Here is a 13,653-nt window from a genome sequence, read left to right as displayed (position 1 = left end):
TCTACTGTAGTTCAAATGAATAAATAACAGGCATAAGCATATTTGGTCTCATTGGATTTTATTATGTAATATAAAATCAATCGGGGTATGCTTGAGTTTATTTAAAAACAAATATGCTTTGCTCCACTGCGTCCTTTTTTTCAGGCTGTCACGTTCCTGACCTTATTTCCTTTGTTTTGTCTTTGTTTAGTATGGTCAGGGCATGAGTTGGGGTGGGCATTGTATGTTATGTGTTTCTATGTTCGGTTCATTTTTAATTAGCCTGATATGGTTCTCAATCAGGGGCAGGTGTTTTACGTTTCCTCTGATTGAGAACCATATTAAGGTAGGCTGTTCTCATTGTTTGTTTGTGGGTGATTGTTGCTGTGTCTGTGTTTGTTCGCCACACGGTACTGTTTCGTTTTGTTTGTTCCTTCCTGTTCGTGCGTTCATTTTTATATGTTCTCAAGTTCAGGTCTGTTCACGTCGTTTATTGTTTTGTAGTTTGTTTAAGTGTTTTTCCGTCTTCGTTTATAATAATAAATAAGTATGTATTCAAACCACGCTGCATATTCGTCCGATCCTTGCTCCTCCTCAGACGAGGAGGAAGACGAGCGTTACACAGGCAAAATAGCTTATGGGAGAAAGAGAAAGTTTGTGACATCTCTTACCACAAACATACTTTAATGTTGAAAACGTGCACTTACAGTATATCAACCTCTGGAATTACATTTACTGAAATAGATTAATTTGGATTGTTGTGTCAAAAAGATGAGCTGGATTAAGTCATGTAGTACCTTAAAGGGCTTTAAAGGTCCAGTCCTGGGACTCCCTTCCCATGTAGAAGGGAGTCCCAGGCGTGGACATGTGATCCCCAGCAGAGTTCCATCCACCATCATCTGAACACAATTCAGGAGAGCCTTAATCAATTGTTAAACTAAATGTAACCATGTGCTACCAATTTTTTTTTGATTGAAGCCTGAACCCAGTTAGGATTTAGAATTGTCAATGGTGGACAATATTTTGTTCACCAGCCAAATCAGGCTTGTTACGAGAGTAGAGAGGATGTTTACTGTTCAAAAGGGCACTTACCTTTTGGCATTCACATCGGTGAGAGAAGTCTGAGCATGTGAACCAGGGCAGCGTCTGATATTCCAGACCCAGCTTTGGTAGTTGTACATGGATAACCTGGGTATTTGCCCATTGGAGCACCTGTTACTAATTGAAATCAGTGTTATATAAGGTAAATGACTAGTTGAAATCTCTTTCTCTCTGTGAAAGGTGAGCTAGCTAAAGCACAATCACCTGCTCTCATTGAATATGGGTTAACTCCATTTTGGGCCGTTTGGTAACCCTGTGGTGGAGGTGAATTGAGGAAATTCTGTGCCCATTGGCATCCCTGTGGTGGAGGGAAGGGAAAGGACATAAACAAATAATATAAACATGAGAATTGCTGATTGCAGTTAAAATAGGACTTTGATTTACATATTAAAAAGGGACAGTTTGGAGTGAGTACCCTACCTCAAATCTCTGAAGAGACTCAGCTTCCACTGGACAGATGGGCAGCTCAAACATGGCGTGCTTCACTGGTGGAGAAATGGGCAGTTCAACCACGATGGGTTCCACTGGAGGTGGAGGGAAGAAATCCGATAGGGCGGGACGAGGCTGAGTTGTTCTGGCCTGTGGAACTGAAGTTTCCATGTCTTTCTGTCTTTTTCTATGTCGCTGTGTCAGACCCTTCAGTGGCTTATTTTTCCATGGTGGTGGAGCAAAGTGGGAAAGGACATCAACAAATCAAATTGTATTCGTTACATATGCTGAATACAACAAGTGTAGACCTTACCGTGAAATGCTTACTCACAAGCCCTTAACCAACAATAAAGTTAAGAAATTAATAGTTAAGAAAAGATTGACTAAATATGTCAAATAAAAAAGCCTACGTAAATGTGTGAATTTCTGATTGCAGTTAAACTAGGACCATGATTTACATATTAAAAGAGATAGTTTGGAGTGAGTAGCCTACATCAAATCTCTGAAGCGACTCAGCTTCCACTGCAGCGATAGGCAGCGCAAAACATGACGTGCTTCACTGGTGGAGAGTTGGGCAGCTCAACCAAGATGGGCTTCAATGGTTGAGAGATGGGCAGCTCAACCACAATGGACTCCACTGGTGGAGAGATAGGATGCTCCACCACGATGGGTTTCACTGGTGGAACGATGGGCAGCTCAAACATGATGTGCTCCACTGGTGGAGAGATGGGCCGATCAACAACGATGGGCTTCACTGAAGGAAAGATGGGCTATATATAGTGATATAAAAACAGAAATGTTAGAACAGAAACAACACGGATCAATTACAATGTAATGAAAGCATGGCCTAAAACATACCTGTTTGCTTTCTTATGAAAATGCAAAACATAACAATCATCCCCTCCCTCATCATCCATCCTAACTCATGCTGTCTCATTCGATGAAGAAGCGTTCCTGTGCCCTACTCTGTGTGCACAACAGGGTAACACAATACCACATGAAGAACTTAGATTGGTACTCCTGACACTTCTGCCATGCAATCTCAATCATCTCCTTAAGAGTCCCAACGCTACAGGAGAGGAAACACACCAGGTTGTTTAGAATGGGTGGAAGGAGGCTTCACACCGTGGATACAAAACGGTCTTTAGATTTTAGACCTGAACTCAATCTAGGTACTCTGGGTAATCCAGGTAATCTGAAACTCCATTACATTGGTCCAAAATCTCAATCAATTTAACTGTAAAGGCAGTGTAATCATAGCACTCCAAATCCCAAAATGAATGTACTGGAAGACTGTTCATTAACAAAGCAATGACATCTGCACAGCTGAACAAAGTACTTACTTTGCAAGAAGCTCAGGGGATTCTGTGAGGACTCCAGGCTGTTCCTGTGGACTCTGCTGAGGGACATCAGAGGAAGTAGGGAGGGGGAGATAGGCAGGAGCATCGACAATCTGAGAAGAACCAGCCTCTATTCCCCAGTTGGCCCATTGATCAGGTTGATCCTGGTGGTTCACAGGTGGAAAGATGGGCAGCTCAACCGTGATGTGCTTCACTGGTGGTGAGATGGGCTGATAAACAACGATGGGCTTCACTGGTGGAGAAATGGGCAGATCAACCACAATGGGCTTCGCTGGTGTAGAGATGGCTAGCCCAACCACGATGGGCTTGACTAGTGGAGAGACGGGCAGCTCAACCACGATGGGCTTGACTGGTGGAGAGATGGGCAGATCAACCACGATGGGCTCCACTGGTGGAGAGATGGGCAGATCAACCATGATTGGCCTCACTGGTGGAGAGTTGGGCAGCTCAGCTACAATAGGCTCCACTGGAGGTGGAGGGAAGAAATCCTGGGCCCATTGGCATCTCTTTGGTGTAGTAGTAGGGAAATAATCCGATAGGGCGGGAGGAGGCTGAGTAGTTATGGCCTGTGGAACTGAAGTTTCCATGTATTTCTCTCTTTTTCTATGTCGCTGTGTCAGACCCTTCAGTGGCTTATTTTTCCACGGTGGTGGAGCAAACTGGGAAAGGACATTAACAAATCAAATTGCATTTGTCACATGCGTAGTGTAGACCTTACCGTGAAATGCTTACTCACAATGAAGCGTTAAGAAAATAAGAGTTAAGAAAATATTTACTAAATAAGCTAAAGTAAAAACAAAAAGCCCATATTCAGAGGGGTTGTGTTAAATGAGGAAGACACATTTCAGTTGAATGCATTCAGATGTACAACTGACTAGGTATACCCCTATTCCCTTTCCATATAAACATGAGAATTACTGATTGCAGTTAAAATAGGACCATGATTTACAAATTGAAAGGGGTAGTTTGGAGTGAGAAGCCTACCTCAAATCTCTGAAGCGACTCAGCTTCCACTGGAGTGATAGGCAGCTCAACCACAATGGGCTTCACTGGTGGAGAGATGGGAAGCTCAACCTCGATGGGCTTCACTGGTGGAGAGATGGGCAGCTCAACCAAAATGGGCTCCACTGGTGGAGAGATGGGCAGCTCAACCAAAATGGGCTTCACTTGTGGAGAGATGGGCAGCTCAACCACGATGGGCTTCACTGGTGGAATGATGCGCAGCTCAACAATGTTGGGCTTCACTGGTGGAGAGATGGGATGCTCGATCACGTTGGGCTTCACTGGTGGAGAGATTGGTGGCTCAACCACAATGGGCTTCACTGGTGGAAAGATCGGTGGCTCAACCACGATTGGCTTCACTGGTGGAGAAATGGGCAGCTCAACCATGATGGGATTCACTGGTGGAGAGATGTGCAGCTCAACCATGATGGGATTCACTGGTTTAGAGATGGGCAGCTCAACCATGATGGGATTCACTGGTGGAGAGATGGGCAGCTCAACCATGATGGGATTCACTGGTGGAGAGATTGGCAGCTCAACCATTATAGGTTTCACTGGTGGAGAGATGGGCAGCTCAACCATTATAGGTTTCACTGGTGGAGAGATGTGCAGCTCAACCACGATGGGCTCCACTGGTGGAGAGATGGGCAGCTCAGCTACAATGGGCTCCACTGGAGGTGGAGGGAAGAAATCCTGGGCCCTTTGGCATCTCCTCGCTGTAGGTGGAGGGAAGTAATCCGATAGGGCGGGAGGAGGCTGAGTATTTATGGCCTGTGGAACTGAAGTTTCCATGTCTTTCTGTCTTTTTCTATGTCGCTGTGTCAGACCCTTCAGTGGCTTATTTTTCCACAGTGGTGGAGCAAACTGGGAAAAGAATATCAAATCCAATCAAATTGCATTTGTCACATGCGCCGAATACAACAATTTAGACCTTACCGTGAAATACTTACTCACAATGAAGCGTTAAGAAAATAAGAGTTAAGAAAATATTTACTAAATAAGCTAAAGTAAAAACAAAAAGCCCATATTCAGAGGGGTTGAGTTAAATGAGGAAGACATATTTCAGTTGAATGCATTCAGATGTACAACTGACTAGGTATACCCCTATTCCCTTTCCCTATAAACATGAGATTGCTGATTGCAGTTAAAATAGGACCATGATTTACAAATTGAAAGGGGTAGTTTGGAGTGAGAAGCCTACCTCAAATCTCTGAAGCAACTCAGCTTCCACTGGAGCGATAGGCAGCTCAACCACAATGGGCTTCACTGGTGGAGAGATGGGAAGCTCAACCTCGATGGGCTTCACTGGTGGAGAGATGGGCAGCTCAACCACAATGGGCTTCACTGGTGGAGAGATGGGAAGCTCAACCTCGATGGGCTTCACTGGTGGAGAGATCGGCAGCTCCAACACGGTGAGCTTCACTGGAGGAATGATGAGCAACTCAACAATGTTGGGCGCCACTGGTGGAGAGATGGGCAGCTCAACCACGATGGGCTCCACTGGTGGAGAGATGGGCATCTCAACCACGATGGACTTCACTGGTGTAGAGATCGGCAGCTCCAACATGGTGAGCTTCACTGGAGGAATGATGCGCAGCTCAACAATGTTGGGCTTCACTGGTGGAGAGATTGGCAGCTCAACAATTATGGGCTTCACTGGTGGAGAGATGGGCAGCTCAACCATGATGGGCTTCACTGGTGTAGAGATTGCCAGCTCCAACATGGTGAGCTTCACTGGTGGAGAGATGGGCAGCTCAACCACAATGGGCTTCACTGGTGGAGAGGTGGGCAGCTCAACCACAATGGGCTTCACTGGTGGAGAGATGAGCGGCTCAACCACAACAGGCTTCACTAGTGATGAGATCGGCAGCTCCAACACGGTGAGCTTCACTGGAGGAATGATGAGCAACTCAACAATGTTGGGCTTCACTGGTGGAGAGATGGGATGCTCGACCACGTTGAGCTTAACTGGTAGAGAGGTAGGCCGTTCAACCATGATGGGCTTCACTGGTGGAGAGGTAGGCCGTTCAACCACGACGGGCTTCACTGGTTGAGAGGTGGGCAGCTCAACCATTATGGGCTTCACTGGTGGAGAGATTGGCAGCTCAACCATTATGGTCTTCACTGGTGGAGAGATGGACAGGTCCACCATTATAGGTTTCACTGGTGGAGAGATGGGCAGCTCAACCACGATGGGCTCCACTGGTGGAGAGATGGGCAGCTCAACCACAATGGGCTTCACTGGTGGAGAGATCGGTGGCTAAACCACAATGGGCTTCACTGGTGGAGAGGTGGGCAGCTCAACCACAATGGGCTTCACTGGTGGAGAGGTGGGCAGCTCAACCAAAATGTGCTCCACTGGTGGAGAGATGGGCAGCTCAACCAAAATGGGCTCCACTGGTGGAGAGATGGGCAGCTCAACCATGATGGGCTTCACTGGTGGAGAGATGGGCAGCTCAACCTCGATGGGCTTCACTGGTGGAGAGGTGTGCAGCTCAACCATGATGGGCTTCACTGGTGTAGAGATGGACAGGTCCACCATTATAGGTTTCACTGGTGGAGAGATGGGCAGCTCAGCTACAATAGGCTCCACTGGAGGTGGAGGGAAGAAATCCTGGGCCCTTTGGCATCTCCTTGGTGTAGGTGGAGGGAAGTAATCCGATAGGGCAGGAGGAGGCTGCGTAGTTCTGGCCTGTGGAACTGAAGTTTCCATGTCTTTCTCTCTTTTTCTATGTCGCTGTGTCAGACCGTTCAGTGGCTTATTTTTCCACGGTGGTGGAGCAAAGTGGGAAAGGACATTAACAAATCAAATTGCATTTGTCACATGCACCGAATACAACAAGTTAGACCTTACCGTGAAATGCTTACTCACAATGAAGTTAAGAAAATGAGAGTTAAGAAAATATTTACTAAATAAGCTAAAGTAACAACAAAAAGTCCATATTCAGAGGGGTTGGGTTAAATGAGGAAGACACATTTCAGTTGAATGCATTCAGATGTACAACTGACAAGGTGTACCCCAATTCCCTTTCCATATAAACGTGAGAATTGCTGATTGCGGTTAAAATAGGACCATGATTTACAAATTGATAGTTTGGAGTGAGTAGCCTACTTCAAATCTCTGAAGCGACTCAGCTTCCACTGGAGCGATAAGCAGCTCAACCACAATGGGCTTCACTGGTGGAGAGATGGGAAGCTCAACCTCGATGGGCTCCACTGGTGGAGAGATGGGCAGCTCAACCACGATGGGCTTCACTGGTGGAGAGATCGGCAGCTCCAATACGCTGAACTTCACTGGTGGAGAAATGGGCAGCTCAACCATGATGGGTTTCAATGGTGAAGAGATGGGCAGCTCAACCACAATGGGCTTCACTGGTGGAGAGATCGGTGGATCAACCACGATGGGCTCCACTGGTGGAGAGATGGGACGCTCGACGACGATGGGCTTCACTGAAGGAAAGATGGGCTATATATAGTGGTATAGAAACAGAAAGTTAGTCCAGAAACAATACAAATAAATGACCATGTAATTGACACATGGCCTAAAACATACCTGTTTGCTTACTTATGAAAATGCAATCCATAACAATCATCCCCTCCCTCATCATCCATCCTAACTCATGCTGTCTCATTCGATGAAGAAACGTACATGTGCCCTACTCTGTGTGCACAACAGGGTAACACAATACCACATGAAGAACTTAGATTGGTACTCCTGACACTTCTGCCATGCAATCTCAATTATCTCCTTAAGAGTCCCAACGCTACAGGAGAGGAAACACACCAGGTTGTTTAGAATGGGTGGAAGGAGGCTTCACACAGTGGATATGAAACGGTCTTTCAATTTCAGACCTCAATCTAGGTACTCTGGGTAATCCAGGTAATCTGAAACTCCATTTCATCGATCCAATATCTCAATCAACTTAATTGTAAAGGCAGCGTAATCATAGTATACCAAATCCCAACATGAATGTATCTGGTGGACAGCTTAGCTGTGCAGATGTCATTGCTGTGTTAATGAACAAAGTACTTACTTTGCAAGAGGCCCATGGGATGCTGCGAGGACTCCAGGCTGCTCCTGTGGGCTCGGCCGAGGGAGATCAGAGGATGTAGGGAGGGGGAGAGGGGCAGGAGCAACGACAATCTGAGAAGAACCATCCTCTATTTCTCAGTTGGCCCCTTGACCAGGTTGATGCTGGGGGTTGTAATAGACCTTCCTGTTCTCATACTTGTACGCATTCTCATGCTTGTACTCTTTGTTGTTTAGGGTCCACCTCTCTGTAAAAAGAATGAGAGCAGAAGCTTGATCCTCTCATTTCCATAAAGGAATGTTAATAAAATGATACAACCAAGTCCCAACTGAGGTGTGAAATACTTACCCCATTGGCCCTGTTTTCATTCCAGTGGAAACATCCATAATCGTCGCCCTTGTAAAACCCGTCCGCATCAGCCTTAACAATTTAATCAACATGGAGACAGTCAAATGAGAACAACTTTAAAGAGTAAAACCTGTAATCGAAGCAAAATAGCTGGAAGGTAGAGATTAAATTGGATCCCTTTTAATGTTCTCAGAATGTATTGGGGGAAACATTATACCGAGAGACCTTTTAAAAATGAGAGTCCTTAATTTAAACAATAACAAACTGGAGATGCAGCCTCTGTTTTGGGAAAAAACAGAGGGATGGGCCTGGAGAAATGTAAGCACTCTCAAATGAAGATGAAGCTGGCCATCCATGATATCAAAATGAGTTTTAACCATGTTGGTTATACAGTGTTGTACAGTGTTGTTTTCATTACGTTTACATTGTTTACACACATTGGATTAAAACAAGCTTATATTTGGGGTTCTGATGGGGTACGTATGACAATTGAATTAAGATCATGAGGCATGTATAAGTTATATTCTATAAGAATCAAATGGGTGTATATCATTAATTAATAAATAACTAAGGGTTCTAACTTTAAGGAACCAACCAGCTAATGTTGGGAATATCTTGAAAAACTCCTGATCCCAATGTTCGGTTACTCACAACCAAACAGGGACCAAACTGGAACATTTCCAGGCCTAGGCCTATGTCCCTGGAATGTTCTGACCGTAACATCATTCTACTGATATTCCATGGACCTAAAGGAAACGTTTTGAATGTTGCCTGAACTTTAGAGCCCTGAATGCTGATTGGCTGACAGCCGTGGTATATCAGACCAAATACACACGTATGACAAAACATGTATTTTTACTGCTCCAATTACATTGGTAACCAGTTTATAATATCAATAAGGCACCTCAGGGGTTTGTAGTATATGGCCAATATACCACGGCTAAGGGCTGTATCCAGGCACTCCATGTTGCATCATGTTAAGAGCAGCCTTTAGCCATGGTACATTGGCAATATACCACACCCCCCCAGGGCTTATTGCTTAACTAACCCACTGGGCACAGACATCATTTCAACATCTAGTTTTGATTTAATTTAGGTTAAGGTGTCAACTAAGGTGAACTCAACGACAGCAAAAATCACTGGGTACTTGCTAACTCTGGTCTATGGTGATAGTGTGGAGGAACGCACACTACCGTCCTGGACCAGAGCTAATAGGCTACTTGCTACCGCCCTGCTCCAGAGTGAAGTGTTTGATTACTCACATTATATGGATCCATAGTTGCTGGATCCATGTTTAGTCAATCTTCAACACAGACGCACCGCACCATCCAACATCTCCGCTACAATTTCCGCTAAGGTCTCCAACATTCGGAACAACAGACCGTAATGTTTTCAGAAGGTGATCCAAGTAGTAGTCTCTAGAAACAAGACGTTGCTACTAATAAACTAGCATTGATTGCTCGGGGTTATTTATAGGCTAGATAACGTCACAATACTAATCGTCAGATTGGAACTCGTAGAGATCCTGTAACTCATTATGTAAATGTGGTAACACAACTTTGAGTCATAATGCAAGTAATCCCACTGCACGCGACCACTATTGACATGGGACGGGTTGGTCATTTGAGTCAAATATTTGGCCTACTTCCTTGTGTTTGTTTAAAATTGAAAATCTAGTTGCCTAGGCCTTGCCAACAAGACAAAAAAAGGTTCAAGGGAACACACGCAGCAACATATTAAATTACCAGTCTGTTCTATTTAAGTATATGGGAACAGTCATAGGGAACGTACATAGGAAATATTTAGTCTGTTTGCATTCGCAGTGTCTAGTGGTAGCCGATAATGACAGACTCAATAACATGGAATGACCGGGAATAAATTTGAGCTTTGCTATTAGCTGATTGCTTAGCTGCTGAGACAGGGTGTGAGATGTTAAACCCCAGCTCTGAAACAGAAGGATTAACAGATTTGTTTCAGACATGAAACCGTCACTTTCTTAGAGATTGAAGACAGAATACAAGAATGAGTGAATGTAAATGCAGGTTGACATGGATGGTGTGGGGTATGCCATTTGTTACAAAGGGGAGGCGACGAACTAATACTTCATAAAACAAATATTAGATAGGTCTACAGTAAAATGACTAAATTGTTAAGTTCCTTTAAGAGCGCATTGATACATAGGCTAAATGTTTTGATTCATGTTGGTTTTCAGCGTCCTAATGATTGGGAGTGGTGCTGAAAGGACAGCTCCTGCCCCATACATGGAGCTTTTCGTTTCGGCAAAAAATAATGGCTATTCTGTTCTATTTAATTATATGGGGACATGTTCTGTACAACCACATGGTTTGCATGTTTCAAAATATAAATGGCGGGATCAAAGTGTTTAATGCTTTCTAATTCCATATCTTCCTTACTGTAATATTAGGATTTGTAATTCATACATAAAGATTGCCCGATTATTGTTTCAATCTTAATCCAAATTGCAAAAGGCTTTACTCCGCATGTGTTACGTCAGTGACCCCCGTAGGACTGGAATAGAATAGGAGCGCTCCAAATCCGTGCTGAGAACCAGCGAGCGCCCATCCATGCCAATATTCGTACCCTTCGTCTGTCTGCTCTGGCACGAATGCCTAAGGCTTATGGACAAAACAAAATAGAATAGTTGCCTTGAGGAAGAAAATATATTTGGTGTCAGTTTTTTTCCTTCTAACTACCCACGCAAACCTTCCACTATTACTCCTCCAAGTTCAACTGACTTTCTATCGCTTGCTTCTCGGATAGTCCAGAGGAAGCGACTTGTGGCCGCTGTGTTTGGCATCGTCATGGTGTTGGCCCTTATCATAGTAATACCGCTGCTTGTGCAAAGTACCAAGACTTCGGCTCACTATGAGATGATGGGCACCTGTCGAATGATCTGTGATCCATACAGTTCGAAACCCGCCAGCGCCACGGCCATGGAGCTCATGCAGGACCTGAATGCCATCCCGCCGCCAATGGCGCAAGGTTCCAAAGGTGAATTAGGGCGACCTGGGAAAGCGGGACCAAGGGGTCCACCGGGAGAACCAGGACCCCCCGGCCCAAGAGGACCACCTGGAGACAGGGGTGATTCCGGGAAAGCTGGTTACCCCGCGGTAACGTCAGGGACTGCAAAGACCGAAACGGACACGGACGAGGTTAACACCGCACTCGGTGAAACAAAGGTTGCGTTCTATGTCGGTTTGAAGAACCCACACGAAGGATATGAGGTGCTAAAATTCGACGATGTTGTCACAAACTTGGGAAATCAATACGACCCAACCAATGGCAAGTTCACTTGCCAAGTGTCCGGAATGTATTTTTTCACATACCATGTGTTAATGCGAGGAGGCGACGGGACAAGCATGTGGGCAGACTTGTGCAAAAACGGACAGGTAAACATTATTTCATTCAATTAGCATATACGAAAATATTGTATTCTCATTCACGAATTTATTTGAAAACAATTCATGTCTATAAAATATTATAAATGCATGCAAAAACCCAAAGGGTATGGAGAAAAACGTATACTTTACGCACTAATTTTACGCACTCACTTTATATAATTTAGCTAGTGAACTTTTAGGCTTTATAGTAGAACACTTAGGTCCCTTCTCATTTGCTTAGCAATGGTAAACTCAGGGTAGGCTATACATTATATTACCAGAGTAAAGCACGTTTATCTGATTAAGCCTTTGTTCCCCCTTCTGTGATGTCCAAAGTGACATAATATAATCTATTCTACAAAGTGGTAGTGGAGGAATTTGTCTGACCATAAGAGACGAAATCAAATAACCAGCAAATATCAAGTTAATGAGGATTATACTTATTTTGTGTATCCCGTCCATTACACAGGTTCGGGCAAGTGCTATTGCACAGGACGCAGACCAAAACTACGATTACGCAGGTAACAGCGTGGTTCTACACCTGGACTCCGGAGATGAGATTTATGTCAAACTGGACGGTGGCAAAGCACACGGAGGCAACAACAACAAGTACAGCACCTTCTCTGGATTCATTTTGTATCCAGATTAAATAGCCTGACATGTTTTAGGCTACCCATGACTCTACCTCCGAATGAGGTCCAAACAGAACTTCATCTTTAATTTCACTCTCTCATTTCCTTTGAAGAGCAGGGTGCTTGTAATGGTCTTCTAACTACCAATAATATTTAGGATAAATAGGCTAAATAGCAGTTGAGGTCGTTTGATTGAATGTGGTAAAATGACTTTATGCAGTAGTTTGTTTTACTCAATAGGAACACCTTATGTGGAGAAATAGCTTATATGTAGCTAAGGTCAAATGCACAGAGATAGAATCATATAACCCATGTGTTCAGGACATTCAGAGTCCAGAGTTGTGTTTTATATTACATCACTAGGCCAATAATGCATTATATTTTGTCCTCATGTACCAATAAATATTATTTTACAGTATGTCTCATTGAATGTTTTTTCAAATATTACATTACAGAGCGAGTTACAGTAAGTAGGGACTGCATACATTTTCGTACTGGTGGAAAACCAACCCACAACCCTGGCGTTACAAGCACCACGCTCTACCAACTGAACAACACGGGACCACAGCATGGCTGAGTCTTATGGAGCAACGTTGCAGGTTAAAGTGACAACCTGCCATCTAATACTAGCACTAGTGAAGGTGCACCACACTTATACACTCTATCATCAGAGTCAAGACTGAAATGTGTGATTTTCCTTCACACATTTCATGTTTTCCTTACGGCTTCCCTTCAAAAGGGTCAGATGACAATTAGGGGAAAGAGAAAAATAAATCTATTGAAGCTCCCTCTGAGGAGATCTGTGGTGCTCTCCATCCTGATTGCGTCAGGAAAGTCTGTTAGTTTATGTTGAGGATCCTTATTTGCTCAATCTCCACAAGGTTAGTGGCTATTTGACAAAGAAGGCAGTGGTGTAAAGTACTTAAGTAAAAATACTTTAAAGTACTACTTAAGTAGTTTTGGGGAGTATCTGTACTTTACTTTACTATTTATATTTTGGGCAACTTTTACTTTTACTTCACTACATTCCTGAAAAAAATAAAGTACTTTTTTACTCTCTACATTTACCATGACATCCAAAAGTACTCGTTACATTTTGAATGCTTAACAGGATTGGAAAATTGTCCAATTCACACACTTATCAAGAGAACATCCCTTGTCATCCCTACTGCCTCTGATCTGGCGGACTTACTAAACACAAATGTAAATTATGTCTGTGTTGGGGTGTGCCCCTGGCTATCCGTACATTAGTAAAAACAAGAAAATGGTGCCGTCTGGTTTGCTTAATATAAGTCATTTGAAATGATTTATACTTTTACTTTTGATACTTAAGTATATTTAGAACCAAATACTTTTAGACTTTTACTGA

The 13,653-nt window shown here is 43.8% G+C and overlaps 2 protein-coding genes across 2 annotated transcripts; one reads left to right on the top strand and one right to left on the bottom strand.

Moving 5' to 3' along the window:
- Nucleotides 1-152: 152 nt before the first annotated feature.
- LOC129860077 (calphotin-like) lies at nt 153-8,030 on the bottom strand. The gene is given in 12 exon segments (XM_055930412.1): nt 153-878; nt 1,072-1,197; nt 1,285-1,333; nt 1,501-1,716; nt 2,003-2,053; nt 2,055-2,279; nt 2,497-2,578; nt 2,853-3,529; nt 3,855-4,736; nt 5,074-6,641; nt 6,969-7,322; nt 7,907-8,030. Coding segments are annotated over 12 exon segments (4,455 nt in total). The 3' UTR covers nt 153-777.
- A 2,751-nt stretch (nt 8,031-10,781) lies between these two features.
- LOC129858850 (complement C1q-like protein 2) lies at nt 10,782-12,699 on the top strand. Its single transcript, XM_055928087.1, has 2 exons — nt 10,782-11,661; nt 12,122-12,699. Exons 1-2 carry the CDS (start codon nt 11,074-11,076, stop codon nt 12,299-12,301), a joined length of 768 nt encoding a protein of 255 aa, XP_055784062.1. The 5' UTR covers nt 10,782-11,073; the 3' UTR covers nt 12,302-12,699.
- Nucleotides 12,700-13,653: the final 954 nt, after the last annotated feature.

Source organism: Salvelinus fontinalis, chromosome 7, assembly GCF_029448725.1.
Source record: "Salvelinus fontinalis isolate EN_2023a chromosome 7, ASM2944872v1, whole genome shotgun sequence".
NCBI lineage: Eukaryota > Metazoa > Chordata > Actinopteri > Salmoniformes > Salmonidae > Salvelinus > Salvelinus fontinalis.
The sequence above is the reverse complement of the archived record's forward strand: the minus strand, read 5'-3'. Positions and strand labels throughout refer to the sequence as shown.

What these genes read in the sequence shown, in the direction of transcription:
- LOC129858850 (XM_055928087.1), top strand. Translation starts at nt 11,074, where the DNA reads ATGGTGTTGGCCCTTATCATAGTAATACCGCTGCTTGTGCAAAGTACC. An exon ending in ACTTGTGCAAAAACGGACAG is followed by an intron (nt 11,662 to 12,121) that starts GTAAACATTATT and finishes TCCATTACACAG; the next exon opens with GTTCGGGCAAGTGCTATTGC.